At 34.6% G+C, this 27,848-nt stretch overlaps 2 protein-coding genes across 3 annotated transcripts; one reads left to right on the top strand and one right to left on the bottom strand.

The window, feature by feature from the left end:
- Window positions 1-494: 494 nt before the first annotated feature.
- On the bottom strand, window positions 495-8,481 carry LOC113667495 (copper homeostasis protein cutC homolog). 2 transcript variants are annotated; one of them, XM_027183315.2, is made up of 8 exons: window positions 8,310-8,481; window positions 5,303-5,366; window positions 4,464-4,632; window positions 3,570-3,610; window positions 3,002-3,037; window positions 2,506-2,639; window positions 2,000-2,027; window positions 495-1,446 (listed from the first exon to the last, which is right to left on the bottom strand). In XM_027183315.2, the coding sequence occupies exons 3-8, from the start codon at window positions 4,628-4,630 to the stop codon at window positions 1,226-1,228; spliced, it is 627 nt and encodes a 208-aa protein (XP_027039116.2). In that variant the 5' UTR covers window positions 4,631-4,632; window positions 5,303-5,366; window positions 8,310-8,481; the 3' UTR covers window positions 495-1,225. The 2 variants fall into 2 exon arrangements, with proteins under 2 accessions (XP_027039116.2, XP_027039115.2); XM_027183314.2 differs by having other exon boundaries at window positions 5,307-5,366; window positions 8,310-8,476.
- Window positions 8,437-27,446, top strand: LOC113667492 (small ribosomal subunit protein mS39). Its single transcript, XM_027183312.2, has 31 exons — window positions 8,437-8,586; window positions 9,464-9,522; window positions 10,104-10,137; window positions 10,737-10,782; window positions 11,166-11,234; window positions 12,503-12,598; window positions 12,705-12,771; window positions 13,119-13,181; window positions 14,376-14,470; window positions 14,657-14,743; window positions 15,463-15,494; window positions 15,842-15,929; window positions 16,317-16,380; window positions 16,516-16,583; window positions 17,240-17,288; window positions 17,634-17,738; window positions 18,632-18,718; window positions 19,352-19,453; window positions 20,342-20,370; window positions 20,648-20,748; window positions 21,330-21,411; window positions 21,950-22,040; window positions 22,475-22,557; window positions 22,984-23,048; window positions 23,482-23,550; window positions 24,202-24,243; window positions 24,701-24,764; window positions 25,172-25,266; window positions 25,712-25,752; window positions 26,494-26,543; window positions 26,708-27,446. Exons 1-31 carry the CDS (start codon window positions 8,507-8,509, stop codon window positions 26,738-26,740), a joined length of 2,136 nt encoding a protein of 711 aa, XP_027039113.2. The 5' UTR covers window positions 8,437-8,506; the 3' UTR covers window positions 26,741-27,446.
- Window positions 27,447-27,848: the final 402 nt, after the last annotated feature.

Here is a 27,848-nt window from a genome sequence, read left to right as displayed (position 1 = left end):
TCTCCTGTAGGACTCAAGATGAATCGGAATAAACGAAGGCTAAGGCATAACATGATGATACTCTAGAAAATAATGTTAGCAGCGGTAAGAAGACTCCACGAGTGAACAAACTGAAGATAATTACCATAAAAGCCCTTCACTGAAGGCTCCTCAAATTGTCTTCCTTTGACGTTTAAAAAAAATATTGTTTTTGAGCGGACAGTGCTGTATTACGACTACAAGTACTCTGTCCATAATTTGAACTATGTTCCATTTGATGGCATAGTCCACAATCAAAGGCAAACTACCATAGTTCTGACTTTTACGTTAGGGGACCAAAAGATTGTTTCAACGCGTGTGTTGTTACGTGTGTCGCATGTGATATTTGATCATGTGATACACTGTATTGTGCAAAGGAGCATTAGAAGGTGAAAGTTTGACATTTGATATCAGGGACAGAAATTTTAGATAGAGCTTCTGAACCCTTTGTTTCCCAGAAATGAACGACACGTCACTTCTAATAATATCGATGTATTATCCACTTAAAAAGTGACAAGAAAACAATCTTATCTTGGAGACGTTGTTACTGTGTCATAGCACTATTTCACGTAAAAATGTAAATTATATAAATAAAAAAGAGAATCATAAATCAGAGCTTGGCAGCTGTAGGGTTCATTAATAAAATGTAAAATTAACTTTAGGTCGCATAACATTTTGTTTTGCATATGATGCTTCTAACTTTCATACTACATAACGCTTAAGGTAAATGTTGTAACTTTACAACAGGGTACAAAGAAACCAGTTCAAACAATACAGAAGGGTTTTTTATAAACAAAATTAAAAAGGATTTTATGAAGGGAAACAGTATAGTTTTCCCTGTCTTACACAATCAAAACTGTTGACATAAAATACAAAGTTTGTTAGATGGCAAGGTAGAATTTTTTTAAAAATTCGTGCAAAGGTATGGATCCTATTTATAAGAGGAATTTGCAAGAATTTGCCCGTGTAGTTTTAGATATAATTTGAACAGTTAATCACCATATCACTTGCCAAAGGAACAAACATAATAATGATGGGACAGGATAGTTCATAAAGGTATTGTTCATATTTCTTAAAGGTGTATGTAATGATGATACATGTGTAAATTTTTGCGCAATAGTGTCAATATAATTTTATAAATAAACTATCTATCTAATGTAATAATAATCTAAAATTTTCAGACCAGAATGTAAACTAGTGTTATAAATCAAGAAATAACTGATCTTGCAACAAAAACAAGGTTTTTAACTTTCTCATAGCTTGCCACCTTTGTAACAAATTCAGGTGGATTCAGGGTCCCCCCCATAGGACAATTAGTGTTCCTATACTCCATAACAGATGGTATAGAATGCCGAGCTGAACAATGAAATTCCCTAGCACCAGATTCCAGTAGTATACGTTCCAAATTACGTTCAGTTACTCCACCACCTACAAAAATAACAGGTGATCCTTCACATCCTCTTGGAAAAAATTGAAAACCTTGCCGCAACCATATTACTGCTACAGTAGGGGGAAAACCCTTTGAATGAGCAGACTACATTGTGCCCCTTTAGGTCAGAAATCAATGCATATTAGGTTCTTAAACAGAATCGTTAAGAATGAAATAATAAAAATCATAATAATTACAATAATAATTATAGTAATCATGATGATGATGACTAAGTCAAAATTCATTGACAAAAAATTGTATCTACATACATACACACATTCATACTGGTTTACTGTGTAAATACACGTAGCTATTGGTGAGAAACATTACCAAGCTAGTTTTCAGGTACTAAACAGAAGATAAATTAAAACAGACAAAAATAGAATTATCAAAGTATCTTAATTTTTATGAGGTCAACCAGTCAAACTCATGGACTGTATTTCCCTTAATAAGCTATCCAACAGAGGAACTTGTGAAAACATGTACCTTAAAACTGAATCATACAAAAAATAAAATAGAAGACAATGACTTGTTGTGAATAGAAGAACCTACCTGGGACAATGGTAATTCTGTCTTTAGCCTAAGAAGGACAAAACTTCAAATTATCCATGTCATTTAAGACATGTATACTTTTTTAAATACCTTCTCACACAAAGAAAACTGTTACTTTGTATAAATGACATTTTCAGCTGATGCTATCTTTGAAGTTTAAGTTTCTTCTCCTTGAGTTTGCTAACTTTCAATCTTGGCTGAATTTTCAAAAAATACTCATTACAGCCCTCCAATTTGAGACTGTTCACCATGGCAAGTAAAAAATATACACAGCAACTAAAAATTTTAGTGAAAGTTGCTGATTGGCTACCAACAGATTTGGGAAAAAATTAGAAAAATCTATTAATGTTTGGTTGAATTAACAAATGTACCAGCATGTCCTTGCTGGTACATTATGATGATTTTTTTTTTCAGTGACCAAATTTTTTTGCTATAGCAACCATTTTATAGCTGAAGGTCACCAAAAGGCAACTTTTGGAAAAAGGGAACTTGGAGCCCATGAATACCTTTTCAATTAGATGTGTTATAGTTTGTAATCCTTCCAGTGCTGAAGAGTCTTGTCCACTAGTTAAGATACGCTCAAAGCCTATCTTAATAATAACCTCTAAAGATGTGTAAGGATCCTTGAGCATGTCAAAAGCTGCAAAAAGTAAAACATTCTAACTTTAGCCAACTGGACCCACCAAAATGGTTCAATAACAAACTAACATTTATCAATAAACTTCTAAAATAGATATATATCAGAAAGCTTGAAATAAAGCTGGTTTATCAAACTTCATGTGTTACTTTACATTATTTTGTTTACTTTACTTTTCCTAACAGGTACACTCAATATTTTAAACATATTGAAGTATTGGAGTTAGGTTTGTAAAAATAAACCTCTGTACACAGTCCAACATTGAGTAACTTGTCTAAATCTTATGAAAAATTTGATACTTTACAAAGAATTAACTCTGGAATATTCAACACTAAGTATGAAAAGAAAAGATAAGAGAGAACTACCTCTGTGGAAAGTAGCTTGAAGTGGACTTGCCAGATCTAAACAAAAACAAAGAGGAAAAGACAATTATCAAAAATTCAGAGAAACATAATAAAATAAAGTTGATACCTTTTTAAATTAAAATAATATTGTTTCAGAGTAGGAAAGTAAGGGAATTGCAAAGTGCTTCTTACTCAAGAGCAGAGGTTTTAATTGATAAATGGAGTCACACCTCCAGAAATGGCCAGCTCTAGATGGGAACCTGCTCATCATGGTAGCCAATGCCACAGCAGTCCATAATTTTCACTTTTACTAATCTGAATCACTACCCCCTTCCCCCCCTTAAAAAGCTTCCTTTCTCCTTTCTCCTTTATAAAATGGTCAGTGACCTTTATCTGAGGTTAAGTTCAACTGTTTTATACTTGTTATAAATTCTCCCTACTCTCACTTAGTTTTTGCCACAAACACAAACTGATAAAGAGATTCTCTAAATTGTGCTTACTAAAAAATAGCAGGGATGAGGACACTTGCACTAACATGCTACCACATTATATTGAAGAAATACATAATTATAATAAAAATTAACCCAACCTCTGAGTTCTTCGCACCTCAATGTGTCCACTGCCCCTTCACTAAAGGATGACATAAATATTTATCATCAACAATAATACTCTAAATGTAATGAAAGCAATGATGTAATGAAAATAATAATCATCATCATAATATTAATAATAATACCAGTAATAATAATAGTAGTTTATTTCCAGAATATCTACATGCATCTGCCTCTGATAACTTACAACAGAGAAACAAATTAATTACATAAATTAAGAGCTAAGTATTAATGAACACCTACAGACTGTTTGTTAAATATAGTAAACAAATGTCTAAAACAATGATTAACAGCTGATAAAGTCTACATCTTGTAAGAACTAGAATTACATGTACTTGAAATATTATATCACACTGTTTATAAGCTTTGTTCCCCACAAATCTTATTTAACAAATTGAATGTTGTAGAGCAAAAGTCAGCACATGACCTTATTGGTTGAAGAATTCTAATAATGTAAAGTTTAGGCACAAAGTCTATAAAAGTTCCTTTCTGAGTAGTACAACTGGCTGTGAAGTGCCACCATAACCCTTTTAACTCTCTAAGAATGACTGGCTTCTAACTTCTGACCTTACAGTATCACTCTTGAATCAAATATAAAAGTTATAAGAATAAAGGAAATGATCAACAATTTCAGAAGCTCTTGACTGTCACACAAGTTATCCTTGTCACTAAGACAGTGGTCAGTACTAAAGGATATACACAGCAAACTAAGGAGAATATGAATGCTAACATTAGGGTATAACATGAATTAAGAAATGCCGAAATTATAAGCACTGAAGTTTTTCTTAGTTTATTCCACCTGAGCATACAGCTCTACCTGAATAGCTTCATAAAAGAGGACTGCAGTTAAAAAATTTCTGACAATCACACACCTTGTAAGGATGCCAAACACTACTCCATCTGCTCCAGCTTCCTTGAATATCTTGACATCTTCCTTCATTACTTCAAATTCATCCTCAGTGTAAAGAAAGTCCCCTCCTCTTGGCCTTATCATTACAAACACTGGAATTGGTGATCTTTGTTTGATAATTCTAAACATTCCTGCAAAAATAAGATATTTAAGCTTCACACAAGCAACATGAACCTAGAAATACTGGAGACGTTAAGTACAATATTTACAGCAAAACTTGAATAGCAAAAAAGGAACTTATTTCCTTCTTCTTTCAGTCATTTTTTGAACTTAAGTTAACATATTTGCTTTTACTAGGAACATGTAATTTTGGGCTAATTTGCAACACTGTTGATCAAAGTTAAGACAGGAAAGAGGGTAAAAGCAGAGATCATTCTTGCTATTATTTGTTGCCGTGAACATCATGTGTTCACCCATGATCAAATATTATAACCCTTCAGGTATTGAAATTGTCACTAAATAGAGTACTGTAAAGTGGAAAAGAATTTCAACCCTTTAACTCCCTCTGCACACTACATCAATACAGTATCAAGCAGACAAGCAATGTGAATAAAAAGAAAATGTCAGTTAGGGGAGTATTTAATTGCAGTTACTGTAATACCAGATTCTTGGAATTTACATCAGAAGAACTGTATGTCAGATAGTAAAAAGAATTACTCTTGAGATCTAAGAGTGAAAAAGGGTTAAAAGATCTTGATCCCAACAAGAAAAATTGACTACCAAAATGTATGAGAAGCACAGACATTGAGTGGTAACAGTAAAGTATTTACAACTACCACTCCACATTATGGTAAAATTCACCTGCCTAGAGATGGTGTGGTTCCACCTTCCATCAGATTGGAGCACAGTTCAACACGAGTGGCACCTACATGTACATATAAAACAGCCACAAAGCTAGGAATGTTGATCAAAATCATAAAAATTCTACCTTAGACATTATAAACAAGAAATTTAATTTTAAATTTCCCTATACAATTTGTAATAAAAGAATCACTAGCAAGAGCTTTATTTCCACTGTTCTTTAAAACCCCTTCCCATATAGGGTAGAATTCAATGAGGTAAACAATCTAAGTATTTAAAAATATTGCGTGTCTGCCCTCTGAGACTCCACTGCATCTCTTCTAAAAATTCTCATTAGATAGCAAAGTTACTCTGTTATAAGTGTGCAGGATATTCATGAATAATTTTATTTAACACAAAGTTTATTGTGTTATATCATTTTGCTGGTTTGTTCCAAGACTTTGAGGGTGTTCATCATTAAACACTGACTTTAAAATCATTAATTTTTCAGAAGTATACACCTTTGTGAGTAGACAAAGACTACCCAGATCATATGTATGGTGATTATCCTTGGTCAATAGAACAGTCAATTTATCAGTTGATATGTTAATTGAGAGTTGATTAACAAATTGGTAGATAATTACAGGTCGTAGTTATAGGAATACACTGTAGATAATTGGTTGCTAGTCAGCACACAGTCAGACAATAGCTAACCAATAATCAGCCAATAGTTTGGTAATACTCTTCAGGTAGAAGACAGTTGTCTTGGTGTCTCAATAGTCAACCAAAATCTCTACTGAGAAGTCAATCCACTATCAATGAAGGTATGGTCACCTATAAGCTGCCTGTAGAGCAACTATCAACCAACTGTTATGGAAAATGAATGTTTGATTGTTTGTCTTACAATGAAAGAGTCAGGCTAATCAGTTGTCTTGGTGTCTCAATAGTCAACTAAAATCTCTACTGAGAAGTCAATCCACTATCAATGAAGGTATGGTCACCGATAAGCTGACTGTAGAGCAACTGTCAACCAACTGTTATGGAAAATGAATGTTCGATCATTTGTCTTACAATGAAAGAGTCAGGCTAATCAATTGAGTGTTGATCACAACTTTTTGACTGCTGCACTGCTAGTCTTTGTCAAGTCAGGCTACAAGGTTGAAAGGTTTACCTGTAGCTATTTAGAGCACCTTGGTTTGTTGTTATTGGTGTATAACAATGCTCTGTTAATCAACTCTCTACCAAATTTCTATGTACATGTCAATCAACCATACACCCAGACATTGACCAACCTATAACCAAGACTATCTACTGTACACACAATCCAAATATTGTAGCATCACTAGTGTCAATGTGCATGGAAGAGTAAATTAATATCACGGATTTTGCCATGCCTGGAAGCAGACCTCCAGTTGGTTAAATTTAACTGACCTTTGCTCTAATGGACTTCCCAACAGGTTTTTGGTGAGTTTATTAACAGAAATTTCAAGAATGGTCATTACTTACTTACATGGAGGAAGGTAGAAGAGGATGGAAGTGAGTTGCAGAAAGAAAAAACATAGGGTAGCAACTTGTATGTTGGTTTTCATGATTTTAGTAATATTTTCTTTTCTGTTAGTTACACATGCATGCAAATTGATTGTGTATCTAAATGTGTAGGTAAGTTTGATATAGGCAAATTTATCCCCCCACCCACCTAGCCATACAGTAAAAACCATCATGCCAAATAAACATCACTACTTCCTATAGTAACAATAGAGTAACAATAGATTCCAGATTAAATTTTTCTGAACAAGTAAATTCAGCATGCAAGAAGGCCAGTCAAAGAATTGCTGTCCTCATGCGACTAAGAAATCTAATCCCTATTAAGGCCAAAACTCTAACTGCATAAGGCAGCTGTGTTACTTCACCTTACATACTGCCACCTAGTGTGGCACTTTTGTAGAGGTAGTGATTTGCACAAGCTTAAACGGTTTCAAGAAAGAGGTTTGAGAGTGGTGTACAATGAAAAGTAAGCTAGTTATTTTCAATTATTGAAAAGGGCCAAGCTGCCAAATTTGATGAACAGACATTTGCATGACATTGCATTCTTATGTATTAAGTTAAATATAAGCTATGCCCAAGTAATATTTGCAATATTTTTAAAGAACATAGCTCTAGGTATAATTTGAAGCAATCTGATTTCTCTACTCCTATGTATAACTCTGTAACTTAAGGTAGGCACTCACTGCGACACTTAGGACCTAAATTATGGGCGAAGCTGTCATTGGATGACAGATCAGCCAAAACACTTAATGAGTTTAAAAGGCGCATCTGTGGCAAAGATCTTGGTGAGTTAATAGAAACCGGCTGCAAGGGTTGTATCCTCAGCTCAACATGACATTTTTACCTTTTTTTTTTCTTTTTTTTACTTCAATACTCATATTTCAATGTAGATGTCTTAGTCTTTTAATTCTATATGGTATTTTATATAATTCTGTATTGTATTTTATACTAATATGTGTCCCCTTATTAGTATGGGTTCGGTAAAGTTTTCGCATAGCTATGTAGCCATGTAAAACAAATCTGTTTTCCTAACGGCAATGTATTGTTTTTGTCATTGCTTTCTCTATCCAGAACTGGATGCATAACGTAGTATGGGGTTGTGCGGAAATTTTACCATGGGTTCTCCCAGGCTACATGGTTCGACACTTTAATAAAGTTTATTATTAGCAGTAGTAGTAGTAGTAGTTAAGTAACACGCTTTGGTGACAACTGACCGTAATACCGCCAAAATACGGTGTACTTGTTCGACAGGTTTGTGAATTAATCCTTGAAAAATGACTTCTCCAATGTCTCATGAGATAAGTTATGGTGGAAACGATGAAAAAAAAAAGGGGCACTAACTCATTTTAGGTTTGTCAGACACAACTAGATCCAGGTAGAAGAGGGAACGAACTGACGTGCTATTTTGAAACGAAATCTGAGGATTGTATCGTGATATTGTAATTAGAAGGACACTGATATAAACAGCTAAAACATTTCTTACCTCCTTTTTCAGCATTTAAAGCAGACTGTACAGAGTCTACACATACTTCCATGTTGATATTTGTTTACCAGTAAAGAATCAGCCGCTGCAAGCCGCTGCGAGCCGCTGCACGGTCAGCCAAAATTCAGTAACCTTCCGCACGTGAATCTTTCATTTTCATCTGTGGAGGACTGGTGTCGAGAAAAACAGTGCACAAGATGGCGGCCTCGTTGGCCATGTGTAGTCGCTGTGCACGAAAGTTAAAACATATTCGCGTAAATCGGCCCCTAGCACTGAGGTAAGATAACAGGGTAACACTAATGTACCTATGGTGGGTTTTAAGCCTCTTGAAATTTTACGATCGAGGTCAAATTGCGGCAGACTAAGTGCATAATTATGTTTTAACATGTAGATTACCCTCACTTACAGAGTGTAGAATACCATGGAAAAGAGCAGCAGTGAAAGGCTGATTTTTCAGATTCTAGCAGATCAGGCAAACTTTAGTCTGATAATTTTGGAAATTCTTATCAGTTGCGGGAAATTTTCGTTGACTTTGACCTGTTGACGGCCAAAGCTACATGTATGTTCAAAACGCACTGAATTGTCTATAAAACACTAACCGGGTAGTCATCTGGTCACACTGATAGTATGAGGTGTATATAAGACTTCTTGGAAGTGTACTACATTATACATAGGGTGTGTAATTTAGACTGGAGTGAAAATAGTTTCAGCTGCACCCATTTGGTCTGAATGTGCCAAGTGACGATTATGCCTCTGCTAAAACTTTTCAGAGGTTTACACGAAGGCGTACATATGAAAACCTGTGAGTGTCTATGTTTCACCACCACAAGTTTCTTAGATTCCGTTGTTTTGAGTTCTTTGTGGAAAGGTGGACTTTAACCCTTAAACTGACCCATGAGTGACCAAGACATTATTTCTCTTTACAATATCAATAGACAATCATGTAGACAAGTAATGAGAATAACAAAGTATCAATCAGGGGACTATTACTTGATCCAATACCAAATTCTCTAAACTAACATCATATCATATGTGACAGACAGTAAAAAGAATTACTAATGAGATATTGGGGGTGAAAGAATTAAACATATGTATCAACAAACAACATGCAGAATTAGCATGTAATTATTTGCATCATTTTTTATCCTTCACAGACCACTATGCACTGCACCCTCCAAGTCATCTTCTGATGAATTAGATGATAAAGCCATGTGTGAGTTGCATGTACTCACTTTTTACTAATTTGAAAATGACTATGAGTTAGTCACCATAGACCTAGTTAACATTTAAACTCCTGTGAACGACCAAGACAGAATTTCTACTTACTATATCTATACAATATCATGCAGACAAGTGATGAGAATGAAGAAAAATATCAATTATTGGATTACTAATTGATCTGATACCAAATTCTCCAAACTAACATAATGAGAATCGTTTGGCAGACAGTAAGGAGAATAATTATTTATGAGATCTTGGTAGTTAAAGGTGAAACCACTTAGCCTGATTTGAGTCTCCTGTAGTTTACTGGTAGAGCATTTAAAATAGTAATCAGAAGGTCATAGGATCAGCTTCCATTGAGAGCACTTGGACCTCATTTTTTCTGAGTATGCCGAAGTCATTCACTGAACAACATCACCTTTCAACTATGAGTGCATTTAGAGCTTTTTTTCATAGGTTTCAATTTTATTGAGTATTATTTTCCAGTGAAATTAATTATGGCATGTTGATAATAAAAATGCAGAAAGTGAAGATTCTGAGTTTAAAAAGTAGTTTCTTTCTGTTCTTCATTAGATTTAGAAGCTCTATATGCTTCTTCCAGGAAAAGGTGAGTTGCTTTGTTTGCTTTCAGACCTCTGAGACTACTGGTAGTTTAACATGATTGTCTAACTAGCTCGTACATGAACTACCCAGTAACTGTTAATGTTGTAAGTAAAGTGGAAATCAGGGCAGAATTATTTTAAACTGGGTTGATATCTATTTTTAATAATATTGCATCTAGAACAAATTAAGTACAAATTAAAGTAGTTTAAACTTGATTTAAGTTGTGATTCAGTTATCTTCTCAGGTTGAATTTTTCTGATATCAAATCCATTTTTATTTTTCTTTGTGTTGTATTGTTTGGCATGATTTGAAACAAAGAAGGATACAAATCAAAGTGGCTTGTAAAAGATTTAGACCAGTCAAAAGCATTAAACCACAACATGTACAAAACTTATCTTTTGTTTTAAATTTTATCCTCCAAACAAATTTAGATTTTAATTCCCAAAAGATTCATCTAGTTTGAACCAAATCATAACTAAATGCAAACATGAAGCAACACTTTATTTGAAAAGGTTCTTTTTATTTCTGAAGTGCCTAACCAGAGGTCAATTATTGTAAGTAGAATTTTAGTGGATCCTCTCAGACACTTTCCCTTTTTTTTAGAGATCCATTAGCTGTGTTGAGAGCATTGGAGTCAACTGTAAGACCTGTGAGTACCATTTTCCTTCTGTTTTTAATTATACTATAAAACTTGCTTTTCAGTGTGTACATTTAATCTTTACATTAACCATTTTTGTTCTTTATTTCATTAACTTTTTTAGTTTTGTTGCCCAAATGCGACTCTATGCTTGGGGAGTACTTATTAACAATTTTTCTTTTGCATTCTGCAATTATTCCAGAACATTATGTAATCAAGTTATTGTGATAACTCCTTACAAAACTGTTTGTTGCCATGTACAGTGGTTTGAATCTTGGAAAACAAATGATGAAATATGTAACCTTGAACATTAAACAATGTTTTAAATGCACCTCCTCTCAACTTTTGTAACAATCTGACTGAACTCTTCAGTAAATCATTTTCTTGATTCTCAGACACATTTCATGCCAAATCCTGAGTTTATTGAGGACAATAATTTGCTACCAAGAAACAAAATCATGAAGGTTTGTTCTTGATATTGTTATGGCATGATGATGGTTAAAACAATTTTATATTTTACTTTCTGGTGCAACTTAGTGAATGAAAAAACTGTACAGTTTTAAGTAGTAGTTAACCCTTTAACTCCCAGAATTGATCAACATGAAACTTCTTCCTATAATATCCTTACATTATCTGGCAAACAGGCAATGAGAATATTCAAACTTCTTAGATAGAAGCTGCTATCTTAATCTAGCACCAAGTTCCCATAACTAATTTACAAGGAAATGAGTAGCAGCTACAGAGGAGAATTAACACTCAGATCTTGGGAGTTAAAGGGTTAAAGTTAGATACTGTTTCTTCATGACAATATTGTGTGTAGATCTCCTTTTTCAATTTACAATGTCATAGTGTATCCAATCCTTATGAACCAATATTTTTTAAAAATTGAGAAAATTTGTATCATATACTAAAACATGTCCCTAAAGTACAGTAAGTATTTTTTGTTAGGTTAATGGTAAAAAAAGATTGAAAATAGAGTTTGTATGTCCTCCTCTCGCTGTCTCTATGTGAGAAAGAATTGGATGTAAAATATACATTGTATCTGTATGCTTAAAGGAAATAGTATGTTTTCCCCTTGTAGATGTAAGTGTCCTGGTCAAAGACAAAAAAAGATTAAAATGTCTTTGTGTGTGAAAATGGACTTTGAACCTGTATATTGTACAGGGCCCAATTGTTCAAAGGTCAATCAGCAGTAACCCAAGGTTAAATTTTAATACTGGTTTCTTTTTCCCTTTTTTCAAAAGCCCTTTCAGGATAATTTCCTCAATTCTTTTAAGAGCATTTAATCATTAAATTGTCGGCAGAAAGAATTATATTGAATTTTCTTTTAAAGCTTCCAGATCTGAAATAAGATTACACACTAACCCTGGGTTATCTTAACTTAACTTTGAACAACCGAGGCCAGGTCTCCTGGAGGAAAAGCCTATGGGACTCCTTTTATCAAAAAATTTTTTGATCAATACTTAATTGAGAAAAACTTAATAACAAGGAGATAAGGGTGCTTGTTTATATTTTGAGTACATGATTATTAGGTCAGTACTTGAATGAGCAAATCAGAAAGTTATTCTGGATGGAACTTATATATTCACTTCTTGGTTTATTCTTTTTCGTGTTGTGTTTTGATATGCTTTTCTGTTTTGTTTTTGTTTTTGTTTTTGTTTTTTTCAAAGAGTTGTTAGGATTTTTATGATTTATAGTAACAATCCTATTGATAGTTTCTTCTTTCTTGTAGGATCAATGTTATTGGGCCAAGAGGTCAGGTGTAGAAGCTGCTAAGTTTGTGATCTCAAATTGTCCAGGGATTTTTCCTCTTTGGAATGCAAACCCTGTAAGTTGACCTTTTCTACAAAATCACACCTTGATCTAATTCTCTTTAATGGCCAGTTACAGTAAAGATGTATAAATGTTGTAAATGGCTTTCTTTCTCACTCCAGGCTTGGAAAGTAGAAGGTGCACAAGCTATTGATGTTGATGATGTTCAAACTGAGGATCAACTGAAAGGTTTGTCAGAAGTTGTGTTTAATTTAACAAGTGTACTGGAACATTGATTGAAGTAATCACCAAATGAGTATAAAAGGTGTTATCATGATTAAGAAGTTGAAACCTCCTGTTCCCTTAATCAAATCAGTACAATGCAGTTTAACCAAGAGAGGAAAACCACCAGTTAATTTGACACTTACAGTAAATGTTAATGTGCTTCCTTCTCTCAACAGCTCTCGAGCTGCAAGCACTTTAAAGTTTAATATTTCTATTTATTGTGTTCTTTTCTCTTGAAACTTCAGTAGCATCTGGAGTTAGAAGTTTCTCTACTTGAATTTATATTTATCTGACTAATTCTGTTTCATCAGTATTAATTAAGGGGAAGAGTGCCAGGAATGCTGCCCAAGCCTTTGAAAAATTCAAGGAACAAGGTGAAAAATTTTTTTTGTTTTTGCTGTACCATGTTCCTCTAATTATAAATGAGTAGGCCTTATGCATGTTTATGTTGACCCAATTTCACCCCTCAAGCCTTGCATTTAAGGTGTGGACTGGCATATTTTAATTGTAAAGTATTTCCAAACCCTAAAGTCAAATGAATACCCACATAAAAAGAGGCAAAGATTCATGAAAGTTTGGTGCAAACAGGACTTGGCAGTGAATTTTCAGTAAATGACATCATCATGCATTAGAGCCATTCAAAGAAATTTTGTTGAGTTCACTTAGAGAGATAGACACTGGGAAAATATTGATAACAGCTAAGTGTTCCGATAACACCAGGTCAAAGTTAACCAAAAAGTGATTATGCATGAAATAGGTGATTGATTGAGAAGTTACTCTGCTTGCCATTAGATGTTAAATGTTAAAAACTTCACTATGTACTGTACTACATGTGATGAATGTACAGTAGGTTCTAAGTTTTACCAAACTGAGGATCAGTTTTAATTAACAAATAGCCATGAAAGAAGTGAGAAAATACAGTACTTGGCCTTCTTTTTTTAATGAACTGTGTAGTATGATGCAGCATGGATGGGAGTGTCTTTGGCTATGCAATTATTGGCCAAAAATCACCTCTTTCATGCCCTTTTACATGTAACAATCTTTATTTTGCCCTTTATTTCCTTGCTTAATGTTTTTCTTAGTATGGTTATTCAATTCTTCCCTTCAGCTCACAGCATATTGGCCTAATATTTTAACCAAAAGAGTATTTGTTCCCAGTCTTCACTGGATGTTTTTCCCCTCAGAAAGGTTCAGTCTATGGAATAAAAGGGCGATATGGGTTATGTGACCTCACAGTTCATTTAATTAACATATAGATTTCATGTTGCTATACCTCTTTCTAGAGCAAAAAAGTTGCATGAACAAAACAGTTGCATGAACAAAAAAGTTGCATGAACAAAAAAGTTGCATGAACAAAAAAGTTGCATGAACAAAAAAGTTGCACATGAGACAGAGATGGGTGTGTCACTGATAGAATCTATTTGTTTTACATAATAAAAAGACAAAAAATGATTGATGGTGATGTCATCTATGCATCTGTCTGCCAATAGCTCATAAATAAGAAGCCATTAAAATGTATGCATGATTCAGCTTATATAAATATGATTTTTTGTTATTACAATTTTCAGGGGTTGAAGTGTCACTGGAAACACAAAATAACTTGCTTGACCTGGTTGCCTTTAAACTGGGCACTGAATCCGCTGAAGAGACTTTGACCTTAGAAGTAAGGGTTTCTTAATGCTATTGCAGATGCAACACAGTCAATTATATGCAGATGGAAACCAGAATCCTTTAAACTTAAGAGCAACATGACACTGGTTTGAATTAATGATACCAATGGCTGTTTGAGGTGATGCCTAATCAGTTGTAACAATCTAACTGTTAGCAATATTTTTTTTAATACCTTTAGGAAAAATCAGAGTATTTAGAGACTGGTGATGCTGATATGGATGAGAGTGAAACATTTAGTAACGATGATGATCTAATTAACCCAGAGGTAATTAATACACATGTAGTATACCTGGTTTTTACCCACACAAGCCTAATGCTTATAAATACCAGCTGATGTTCTCTGTTTCCATGTCTAAAGCATTTAGAGCATTGTGCTCTTTATTGGTGGGAGTGTAAGTCCATAACAGAACATCTTTCAACTGATTGTTGGGTGAGATAGACAGTTGGCCAATTTAGGAAAATTTCTGTTCTTACCTCTCATTCTAAGGATCTTTTGAGGTTTTAATTTTTGTTGATCATTCCCTTCTTTAACCCTTTAACTCCCAGGAGTGGCCAAGACAGAATTTTTCCTTACAGTACCAATACAACATCAAACAGACAAATGATGAGAATAAAGAAAAATAAAAGTTGGAGATCAGTTGATCCAATACTAAATTCTCTGAACTAACATCATTAGCATTGCATGATAGAAAGTAAGGGGAATTACCAATAAGATCTTGAGAGTAAAAGGGTTGAGAATGTTGTGTATCCCTCCCCTGGTTTCCCTCTCAGACCCATTAAAGTTTTACCAGTTTATTCATTATCATTTTAATGTGATCCATTTAAACCTACTGGTTTTTTTTCTGGAATTAGAATACCCACTGATACAAAATTGTAAAATAATCTTACGTTGATTTGCATGTATGAAAATTGCAATTTAAGCTCAACTTGTAGTGCCTTTCAGATTAAAGAACTGATTAATAATTTGTGTACTTCATTCTATAGGGTGATGGTGGTACAATTACTGTTTTATGGAAGTGAGTGAATGGTTTATTTATTCATATATTTTGTGTATTGTTTTTTGTTCCTTCTTTAAGTAGTTTGTTGTATTTGTTAGTACTATAATACTCTTGTTTGTTTGTTTGTTTGTTTTTTTTCAAATGAGCAATTAAAACTGTTACAATGTGGCTGGAAATTGTTGCTGGTGTTTCACATGAAGTCTCCTTACTTAGGTGAGGAGGAAGACAATTTTTTACAAAAAAAAAAAAAACGCTGGATCATTTATTGTATTGCATGCATTGTACATGTATCTCACTTGAAACACAAAGTTTAAAAAAAATGTTTCTAGAGAACTGAAAAGTTATTTTCATGTCTCTTTTAACAGCAGTGACAATTATGCGGAACGATTGTTTAAAAGTATGACAACCAAAGATGGCCGAACATATGAAGCTATGATGCTAGGTTTGATAAAGGTATAATAATTAAACTTCAAATGATTTTAATTGATGACAGGTCTTTTTTGTTTATTGGCTATGTGAAGGAATTTCTTTAAGACAGGTAGATTCCCATATCATGACCTGAGAAATTTCCTGCTTTAAATTCTTGAGATGGCTACAGGACAGGCTGAGCAGTTTTGCCACTCAGTAAATATCCACCACTATCCACTTCTGCTTTGGTAAATAATTGTTAATTGTTCCACAGAAAAGTGCTTTTATAATTCCACCTATATTGTGGGAGTGTCTTCTCTCATGGTTTTGGTTTTCACAATCTCTGTATTTGCAATGCAATTAAAAGATATACAGAAAATATGTACCTGAAGATGAACATCTTTGAGACAATTATTGTCTTCCTGTTTTTAGTTTAGAGCCTATGAAAGAGCCTTTGATATGCTAATCAATGGAATGAGAGCAAATGGACACCAAGGTTGGATTTTTGTGTTCCAAATTTTATAAGGATAAATTAAATAAATGAATGTAGTTTTGATTAAACTGATAGATATTGAATTAATAATTTACCTGTCAGTTTTACTCATGAAAACCATTTTTTTTTTATATGCAGCTTCTCTGTTGACCTACAATTATCTATTAAAGGGAATCTCAAGAATTGAAAATTGGGAAATGGCACAGGTCAGTACATATTACCCTGACTGTACAGCTCTTTCACTGTTCAGGTATATCTGTAATGGGAGAAAATGTCATCACAGTTAAAGGAAGAACTGAAGGTAGATGAAAAGAAAAGATAATTATCCTTACTATCTGCCATACAATTCTCATGATTTTTGGAGAATTTGGTAGTAGATCAACTAATAGTCCTGTTCTTTATATTTTCCCCTATTCTCAACACTTGTCTGCTTGATATTATATTGATATCGTAAAGAGAAATTCTGTTTTGGTTGCTCATGGCAGTGAAAGGGTTAAGGAGTCCCTTAATTCCATTGTTGTTCCAAATGCTGTCTCAAGTCTGAACAGATTTGGGTTTAGTAAACATTTTTTTCAATGGTGTGTAGTATTTACAGACTGCAGAATGCAGATCTGCCTTTACCTAGAAATAGAAGTTGACTTCAAGCAAACACATTTTGGAACTAGCTACCAGCAAACCAGAAAAACTTACCAAGCATCATGAACATTATGTAGAAGGTTATCTCTCTGGCCTTTGTTGTGAAAAAGTTTGCAGAAGTACATGCTTGAAGCCTAAATGATCTTGTAAAGTTTGCCTTGACACTGACACAAACTTTGAGTGAAATCTAAATTACTGGTTTGACATCTTGGCTTTCCTTTTTCAGATTCTTGTCAAAGAAATGGTTAAAGAACCTGTAGTCATTCCTGATCTCAGTGAGTTTATTTTACTGTAATAATTCCTTTGAAACAAATTGTTCATGTCATTACCATAAATACCATCACTAATTGTAGTGTGCATGTCATTTTTTAGAGAATGCCCACTGATCATGTTTCTTCAGTCAGTTATTCTCTTTTTTATCTATCCTTGAGTACTTCCCCCATCATTGCAGTCAGGGTTTTTTAGTATTAAATTTTTAAAAACATGACCTGGGTGTGAATATGATCCTGCTGAATTCTCTTATCTACCTAATTTATTTTTCCTCTTCCTCCTCATCTCCCTCCTTTTTAACATAATCAGAAAAAATTTAATTTAGGTATTCCTTTGTATTTCTCTACTAGTCACATTCAATTCCCTTATGAGGGTTGCTGTTGTAGGAGTTAAAGAAGGACAAAGGACAAGGCTTGTACTGTCCTTGATGAGAGACATGAAAGATCTTGGAATAGGTAAGTTGGTTCTGTTATATTGCAATGAGGGTCCCAGCATCATGACTGGAACACATCTTGAATCTTTTGATTTGTTACCCAATATATTGCAACCCCTGAAATCACATTTACCAGACTATTTTCAGACCTTTTATTGTTATCCCCAATATCTTGGGTCAATTTCAGTGGGAAGAAGTAACGATACCTCTGTTGTCACAAGGATAGACACATAACATGTTTCTTTTAACCTCCAAGATCTGATTAATTCTCCTCTCTAGCTGCTACAAATTTCCTCTCAATTCATTGTGAGAATTTGGTGTTACGTGTAGATCAAGATAAGAACTTTTACCTGATGAGTTTGAGTAATCTCATTACTTGTTTGCTGAATATGCTGTATGGATTTTATAGGGAGAAGTTACATGTTAATCACTTCTGTTAGTTACATAGTAAAAGAACACTGATTTGTTTACAGTTAAACCTGAGTTATATTTCATGCCCAGAATAAAAATTCTGGGTTTGAACCAGAGTATAGGTCATTGTTTTGTGCTCATTAGGACCTCTCTGCATCCAGGGTACCATCAAATTTCTAGGGAAACTTCACTAAATGCTAAGGGAAGGATAATAGTTCAACTGTTGACAAGCTTCCATCTAGGAAGAGAGGTGGTACCTCTCATGCTATTTATCAAGACTGAAGAGGGAGAATTTAATTCTTTTTTTTTTCATCAACCTTTCCTTAATTTTTTAGACTGTGTCATATTGCAGTACATGCAAAATGCTGCTTAATTAAGTGAGGTGTAGATTATTTGTTACATAGCAAAAAAATGAAAAGGGTATTTTGAAATGAATAAGATGTCTGTTCTTGGTAAAAGAAACTTATTTTTTTCATAACTAATGGAAAGTATGTTTTCTTTAAGAGCCTTCTCTGGAATCATACACTCAGTTACTACGAGCAGAATACCTGCCATTTTGGAACAAGAAGAAGGAAAGGAAGCAGAATAAACGTAAATGTCAGATTTTGTACAATGTAATTATTTAATATGTGTTGATTGTATGTAGTTCATCCCCATCCAAGAGGAAAGGTGTGAAGACCAGTAACCTTGTAAAGTAACAGCTAGGAAAAGGGCTTATAGGCATGTGACCTAGTGACAAAGAAGAAACAAGAAGATGAGAGACAGACAGACAGTTGGACTGTTATCTAGAGTAACAATTTATCTTTAAAATCAGCATTTTTAATCCCTATCATATCGATGAAAGCTTTTTATTTTACTTTTATTGTTGTTTCTCTAATTACCATATTCCCACCAATAGCGTAACTCCATTTTTCTGCTTATGAAATATGCAAAACCCACAATTCTTCTAGTCACTCTGATGAAAAGGCACAAGAAGATTGATGGTCACCCAAAAAATGGAAAGCCAGACAAACATGTGTACAAACAAACACAGATATTACTGTGAATGTATACCTGGACAACACCAAACAAAAACATTTCCTATAATGAGTAGGTACATTCAAGTAGACCCACAGATGGGTAAATAAGAGTCTGTGAGACAAAGTGATATAGAAGATATTTATACACTGTAATTATAATTTCTTAACCATTTAGAAACTATTTCTTTTTTCCTTGTCTTTTCAGAACCATTGAAAAAGATGTTTGCAAGTCCTGCAGTTCTTGATCTAATTCTCACTCAACTGGAATCTCTGCCCAATCTCCCACCCATTATAGATCCAGAAGATAGTAAGACTTCTACCACAGAAATCTACCTCTTTTTAGCCTTTTACATGATAAGCTCATGATATAAGAAAAAGAGTTTTTGATTGCTCAGAAGCAAATTGAATATATCAATCTGGACCTTTTGCACTCACACAGATGAAGAATCTTATATTTGCGTCCTTTTTCACATTTGTACTTTGTTTCCTTTTTTTAGGTTCCACTAACACACCATTTTTCTTGATTCTATTTTGCTCAAGTTTTTCTCCAGTATTGACTATATTTGTCCATTTTGTCCATGCCACTGTTGCCAAACCCCGTAATAGCTGTAATAATCATTTCAAATATCTTTCTTCTTTAAAAGAAAGGACTTTGCCAAGTCCATTTGTAATGGAAGTTCCCCACAGTCTCTTGGTGTGTTTAGGCCTGTTGAGTGTTTTGGTATTTAAAGAAAAACCTAAGATAGCTGTACGCAAGTTTGCCAGGGACACAATTTTTTATCCTTTTTCTCAACTTGTTTTGTGATTAACTGAAAGATGTCAGGTGGCAGAGGTTGAAAGTGTTGCATTTTAGGGTGTTAGCTTACAGTTAACTCAGGGTTTAATGGAATGACCATGGCAAAAAAATAAGTCAGATTACATTTGCAAAATAAAAAGGTTTATAGAGGTTTTTGGAAATAGTGACTACATGGAACAGTTATAAATAGAAATAATTCTTTCAAAAAAATTATTTATGTTGATCAGAAGATAAGATAATGCAAAAAAAAAATAGATAATTGAGGTATGGATGATTGAGGTTTCACACTATTTATGCCTCATTATTGTTCAGATTTGAGAATTATTTTTTTATGTATATGAAAATTTACCTAATTTTGCTTTTGTTTTGAGCTGATGGGAAAAAATACATTTTTTTTAGGCAACTTCCTCAACACAGCTATGAGTGCAGTAAGTATTTTTACCTAAAAAATGACACTCATGTTTACAAATATTTGATAAGGAATGAAAAGACTTCAGAGCATTCCCATTTTTATTAGAAAGAAATTGAAAATAATTTAGAGCCCAAGTTACTCAGTTCATAGGAGTATTAGTTCTGGCCTGCTAAAAGACTTCAGAATTGACAAACAGTCTTTCCCATTTGACCACAAAATGATGCCTAAAAAATTTTTACAAGAAAAAAACCATAATTGAAACAAAATTTGATTCTAATTTGTTCTTTTTAAAGGCTATTCTTTGTATTGATGCTAATATAGCAATACGTGTGTACAACTTGGTGCAGAAAGACAGGAATGTTTCTTATCTTGGTGTGAAATATTCTCAGTTCTAGTAAGTGATTTTTTTGTGGAAAGATTTTTAATGTACATACAAGAAAATTCCTACCATAGTATACACACTAGTGTATAAGAAAAAAAAACAGTCCTGTACTACTTTTAGTAAGAATTTAGTATGACCTTACTGTTACCTTGCTTTGTGAACTGCTGGTTATACAAAGAAGACTTGCTGAAGCAAAATTAATGTACACAGATGTAGTGATATCATTTTCACCTGGGAAAAATTCCATGAGAGATAATCTTGTCACCCCATCTGAGTTGTCTGACTGAATTCTTTGAGCTAAGGAGCTATGAAGATTTGCTTGATTTTGAACTGACTGAACAATTAATTTCAGTGGATCATGAAATCAAAAGACAAAAGAGCCTGTTTGTCAGTCAGTCAGTCAGCCAATCAATCAGAATGACAGATTGTTTTTCTAATTGACTGGCTCAGGGATTGGTTGATTGATTGATTGATTGATTGACTGGCAAGTGAATAGATTGACTGACCGATCGATTCTTTAATTAATGTTATGATATTTCTCACTCCTCCATCCATTTGTCCAGTCATTCATTCATTCATTATTTCCGCTGTAGTTCCACATTTCTTTTGGCCCTCTCAACATCAGATGTGGAATTTCCTTTGCTATATAAGTACTACAAAGAAATTGTACCTGAGGTATGTTTGATAGCTGTTTCATATTATATCTTTTGATGTATTGCTTGCTGTTGTTGTAACAAACTCAACCCCATCTTAACTCATGCTTTTTTTTTGTCTTTTATTGTCTCTTTTTTTTATTGTAATACCCTGGTTTATAATCTTACAGTTTTTCTGATGTTATCTTAAAGCTAAGTGTTGAAGCATTTAAAGTACTTTGTGGATGGTTATAGGTTTCACTCCGATTTGGAGCACTCAGCTCTTTTTCTCAGAGTATGCATATGTCATTCATTACATAAACTCATCTTTCACTTGTTCTTTTCTTTGTTAGAAAACAGCTTGAACTATTTTGGCACACCCCCTTTGAAATAATAAATAGTGCCAGAAGAGAGAAGAAATTAGGTGTAAACATTAAAAGTCATTGTTGTCGCCTGTAACGTAAAGCAAATCTCCCTGTTCAAGAGAAGATATTTATTTTCTATAAATCTTTTTCATCACAGCAGGTCTGTTATTCCATTCATATTTTTTGAATATTTTTAAAAAATTGTTTGCTTTTTAGAAAATTAGACCAAGATCATATGTCTATGTCACCCTTCTGAACCAGGCGTACAAGACTCACAATGCAAAAATTGCTCCACAACTCTATCAGGGTAAGTTTTCAACCTCCAGGTTCCATTTTTTGGGCTCCTCCCTCAAAAACTTACACCCCAAATTTTCAATTTGAACTAGAAACTGAGAACAAGAGGAGCCTCTTGAAAGTTTATTGCAGCCAGACAGCCTGCATTAGATAGCTCATCCTCAAAATGCAGCCAATTTTTGTAAAGTGGTAAAACAATGAGAAGTAGAGTAGCAGATCTTATTAATTAGTCTATTGCTAAGCTGTGTTCCCTCCATCTAAGCATCTGACTCATTCCCTCCATTGACCATTCAACTCTTGCAAGGATTTCCTGCTGGTTCCATTGTTTTTTAACCTCTTATCATTTTCAAACAAGGTCAGTCGAAGCTGTCCTTTTGTTCTTCTCCCCAACAGGAAGACTAACTATTGCAGGAATTTATTAGTTAATGTTTTCTTTCCCTTTAACAGATATGCAAAAGTATAAAGTAGAGATTTCAGAAAATGTAGTCAGAGCATTGATTAAAACCCTTGCTGCAGCTGACAATCCTGAGGTTTGTTGGAAATTCAGAAACATCTACTCAATAAATAATGGTGGTAGTGATTATCTTAGGAATTGTACAAAATTTGAAATACTTGAAAAAGTTTTTTTCCCCTAGGCCCCCCTTATGTTTGATGGCTGGGGAATGTTATTGCCTGGAACCTAGAAATCTTCCAAACCAGTGGTGGCCTTAGGATAATTCCCTCTTTCATTGTATTATAGTCTGTGCAATCAGATTCCAAGGTCGTTACTCTGTCATTTCAAATTTGCTATCCCAGACCTCTCTTGCGCCCCCTTATTCATCCCCTCCAGACTCCCTCTTTTTTCTTCTTTTAAATGGATGCCACAGAAAGAAATAAACCATGTAATCTCATTCAGATGTCAGACTTCATTGTGATTTTAAAGTCACTAAGTGTTTTTAAATCATTCATCATCTTAGGATCTTAAAAAGAACTTGGAAGTCATGCACGATGTTTTACATTGGGTAGGAGTATTCAAGCTAAGGTATGTTTCTCTTAACCCGTGTGTGCCCAAGATCAGGTTGTTAAATCTTCCTTCCAGCTGTTGCACATAAGCATGCAAATAAGTTAGGAAAATTGTTTTTTTTTTGCAAATCACAGCCTCTCAAGGATGTGTTTTTGTATTCTCATCACCTGGTTGTTGAGTAATGTATTGAATTTGTGAGGAGAAGTTACTTGTTAGTCAACTTCCTTCCTCCTTTAAGTCTGTTTTTTTTTTGTTGAATTTTAGACTAAGAGAATTATAAAGATTGCATTTAATTCTACGTTTCTCTCAAACTTCCCTTTCTTTTTTCTCCAGCTGTATAAGGAATATTGTAAAGAAACTTCTTGACACTAATGTTAAAGTGAATCTTCTAAACTGAGTTTGAAAGGTTTTTTTAATCTCTAATGAGGATCTTCAATTTTTGCTGTTATAGTATTCCTCCACTGACCATTGCTCTAATCATTCGGATGTACACTGTAAACGATAAACTAGAAGAAGCTTGGTAAGGTTACAAACTAACTCATAGGTTATAATATTCTCAACAGGGCCGTTCTGAAACCACTTATTGGAGGAGATTGCTTCCTGTTGAGAAATTATTTTATCATTATTATTATTATTATTATTATTATTATTATTATATCTTTTTCTACATCGTATATTTTAATAGTAAGCCATTGAAATTGAGTAGCCAGTAAAGATTTAGACAGACACTTTTAATTACTGCTTAGTCTTATTAAAAGGGCCTGCCGTTCAGAAACAAGTAGCTGGCAAATCGTCGGCCTTCAGTGCATCTATAAAACACTGGCTGTTTTTATACACACAAAAAATACATGGGTCCGCACGTTCTCTTTATTTTAACCTAAATGCCGTTTGATAGAAGAAATGGATTTCTCTGATTGCTCCGATTGTGAATTGCTCCAACTAGTTTAGCTCTGTAATTAGTTTTGGTACCCTGTTATATGATATGATTATTCCCAATTTCATATGCTTTCATTTACAGCACTGAAAAATTGCTTTTGTTGTTGTTGTTGTTGTTGTTGTTGTTGTTGTTGCTGTGGCCATGCCATCCTAAAGACACCACCTTCGACCTATTTTTGGATATACATTTTAAAACAGATTTATGTTAGGCTAACTAGGGATTCTATTATTTCAGGAATTGTTTAGCGATGTACAATAAAGTAGAAGCCTTTCCACAGTAAGTACTTTATGCATTGTCAGGTCAGGTTTTATTAAAGTGTGGAGACCTTTCTCTAGTGTCTCTAATTTTTTGCCTGCAACTCGGAAATTACTCACAAAAAATCGTGGCCTGTATTTTCTGTGCTGATTTTGGCACCATTTCTTGGGGACTTTTCTGGAAAAAAATTCACTTACTATGTCATTTTAAGTTGTATCATGCTTGGCCTCATAGCCAACTTGTTTGCGACATACCTAACATGTATAGGATAGGTATTTAAATCGAAGTTTATACCTGTTAATGTAAGACTTGATATAAGAATATTTGAATAGCAAAATTAGTTGTTCTTGAACACAAAAATGAGTGTAAATTAGTGGAACGCAAGATTTAAGGGTATTTCTGGTTTACGTGTCTTGTGAGTCTTACGTTGTAGAAACATGGACTTTTCATGGTAATTTTTTTTTTAATTTCACTCCAGTTTTTCAAGTCTCTTTAACATACTGAATCTGGCGGTGAAGAAAGGTGACAAAACCAAAGTAGTGGTAAGTGTCACGCTGCATGTCACACTAGACTGTCACAGTATTTTTCTGGCTAGGATGTCACACTCTAGGTGTGTAGGTGCTTCAATCGATATATTGGGTGACAGGTAAAGGGATGCGCTCGGCTTAGTTTAGACGTGTGCATCAGAAGTAAGATATAGTGTCGTTTCATTGCAATTTTACGTGGATTGCCTTTGTTTCTTTCCATCTCTACTTTTGGAAATCCTTCCAGAATATTACCTGAGACTGCATTGCTTCATCCAATAACTTCAGACGATTTTATGTACTTCCGTAAAATTTTTACACCCCAAAGATTTGACAGTTTGTCTATCGCTTTGTCTTATTAGGTGTTTTTTGTGTGTGTGGGTCCCAATATTTGTTGCTGTTGTGATACTTTTCAACTCTTTCAGGCAACTTTTGAGCTGATAGCCAAGTATGGGTTTGAATTTAACAGTCGCAGACGAAGTCGTTATTATGATGCAGTCGATCTTCCTCCTGATAAAAGGCAAGGCACTTGTAATTATTCTTTCCTTAGTATCATATACAATCAGTACTTTTGAAGGTAGAAAACACAACACTGGTAATAACAAACAAACTTGAGAACCAACTGACTTTTGGCTGACTGATTTACTGACTGAATGTCAAATTGGCTGGAAGGCTCGCAAGCTCATTGATTGACTAACAGACTGCTAGACTAAAAATTTTACAACTGCCTGCCTGGTAGCTATACTGACTGACCAACTGCTAGACGGCCAGGCTAATAGTCGTACTGACTGCTTGCCTGATTGCTAGACTAACTGACTGACTGACTTCTCGACTGCTAGGCTGAGAGTCTTACTGACTGCCTGCCTGCCTGATTGCTAGACTGACGGATTGACAGACTTATCGTCTGACGGACTAAACCGTCAATTTACCAATTCATTCATCAATATTTCATTTATCATTATCAGGAAACACATCGACAAGTTATTTGAAAGTTTAGCTGCTCTCGGTAAGTGCTTTGAAGGTTCTCGCTTACTCAGTTTCTCGGTAATATAGGCTCCGGTAGTATTTCTTTTTTTCAATGCAAGATATACTTGAAGAGGGAGGGCTGCATTCTGTGACATAACTGAGGGAAAGCCTTACATTGGTTTTGTGGTTTAAGTTGCAACTTTAGAGAGCCATTTAACTTGTTGACCCTTTCCACCCTAAGGTTAACATTCATACTCTTCCCACTGTTCTCTTTACAATTTCTGTGGTACTGACAAAAAGAATTTATTAGAGCATTTATGGCACGGTGGTGAGAACGCACGCCTTCCCACTACTGTGACCCGGATTCGATTCCCGGACCTGGTGTCGCATGTGGGTTGCGTTTTTTGTTGGTTCTCGTCCTTGCTCTAAGGGTTTTTCTCTGGGTCACCCCTTCACAAAAGCCAACTTTCTAAATTCCAATTCAACCTGGAAACAGTGGACAAGAAGAGTCAGCTCGCGGAATGTCCTCCATAAAATCCCATTTTTTGTAATTTGTTTGACAATTAGGTGATCATTTCTTTTATTCACATGACCTTAACTTTTGATTCCTAAAGTGTGTGCAAGAAGAAATAAAAAGCCAGACACTCTAAGTGGTAAAGGGGTTTATTCAAGAGATAAAGTAGTCAACTCTAGTGTTCTAAAGCTATACCCAGTCTAATCAACACATTATGTCTCGATTAGACCATTTATCTGTTTGTCTCTTTTTTTGTTGTTTTAATAGAAAAAAACAGGAAGAAAGCAATAGACGCAGCAGCTAACTTGCCGGATGAGGTATGGATCTGTAGTTGTCTCCATGTGTATACAACTTTATACCTTTTTTTTTATAGGTGCAATTGGTTAGTCATTTTTTTAATTTCTATTTCTTTTGAAAAATACAGAAATAAATGGGCAAATTTCTATCTTTTAATCACGATGTTTTTATATCTGTGTTTAAGGATGATGCCTCACATAACCCAACAGAGATTTAAGGAAAAGAGTAGATGCAAAGTGCCCAAACGAAGAGCACAGAAAACATCGCGGAAATCTCTGAACAGTAATATAGACTTTGTTACAGTCATTTGTCGTGGACGTTAATTTTGTGTTTCGGAAGCGTTTTATTTTTTGAACAACCTGCTAGTTCGCACACTTCCGTTAATTGACACGCACGAAGTATTAAGCAAAATCGTTCCCAGGGTCTCTCCTCTTTCCACCCTACGGAGCTAGGGAGACTGGACAACGCCGTGGGGTCTTCTCTCTGTCGTTCTAAATGGTCTGAAGTCGGGAGAGAAGGGGTACTATGGCGTTTTCAGTGCAGTTTCATAGGTCGGAAAGTGGTCGATCTTAGCAAATGGCAACATACAGTAAACCAATAAGAAGTCAAAACAGATGCAAGTATGAGACACTAAGCGCGCAAACAAACAAACAAACGAAGGAAAAAAATGTTTTTTTAGATCAAGTTTTAAATGGCTCTTAATGCATCTCCTTACAGATCGCAAGTAAAGTAGAAATAAAGAAGATTGTTTTGGACAGTTTTAACGTGCCGTTCACTTTGAATAATATGCGTGTTTTGCGTCACACTACTACTGTTGTATGCTTTCGGTTTAGGTCCGTTTGGTCACCTCACAAATAAAAATTTCATCAGTACTATTTTGACTTGAACTAAATTTAAATAAAAAATATTTGCTCCACTACTATAGATAAATGGTCCAACTTTTTTTTTCCAGTATCACGAGAGGTAGTTTTCCACGGTCACGCGGTTTGGCCTTACAGCTAACTTTTCTCATGCTCCCCTTTCCTCTCTCACGGCTAACTTTTCTCTCCCATTTCTCTATCCTCCTCTCCTCTCATGATTCAGCTGGTTGGACGCGATGGAATAGGACATCCCCGAGATTTCACGAGCCTCTGTTTCAAAGAGAGGCCAGGGGCTCAGTCTTTGATCCGAGAATGATCTGTTACTCTCATCCATTTTAACCCGGCTGTCTTTCACAATAGAGATTGGATCAGCGAATGTAGTTTTAAAGGCCATTTAAGTGCCTCATGGAAAAAAATAATGGGTATTTCAGTATCCAAGGAGCCCATCCTTTCCCCAAACTTATA

The sequence above is a fragment of the Pocillopora damicornis genome, chromosome 2 (assembly GCF_964200805.1).
Source record: "Pocillopora damicornis chromosome 2, jaPocDami1.2, whole genome shotgun sequence".
NCBI classification, from domain to species: Eukaryota; Metazoa; Cnidaria; class Anthozoa; order Scleractinia; family Pocilloporidae; genus Pocillopora; species Pocillopora damicornis.
This window is presented reverse-complemented; position numbering and strand designations above follow the sequence as displayed.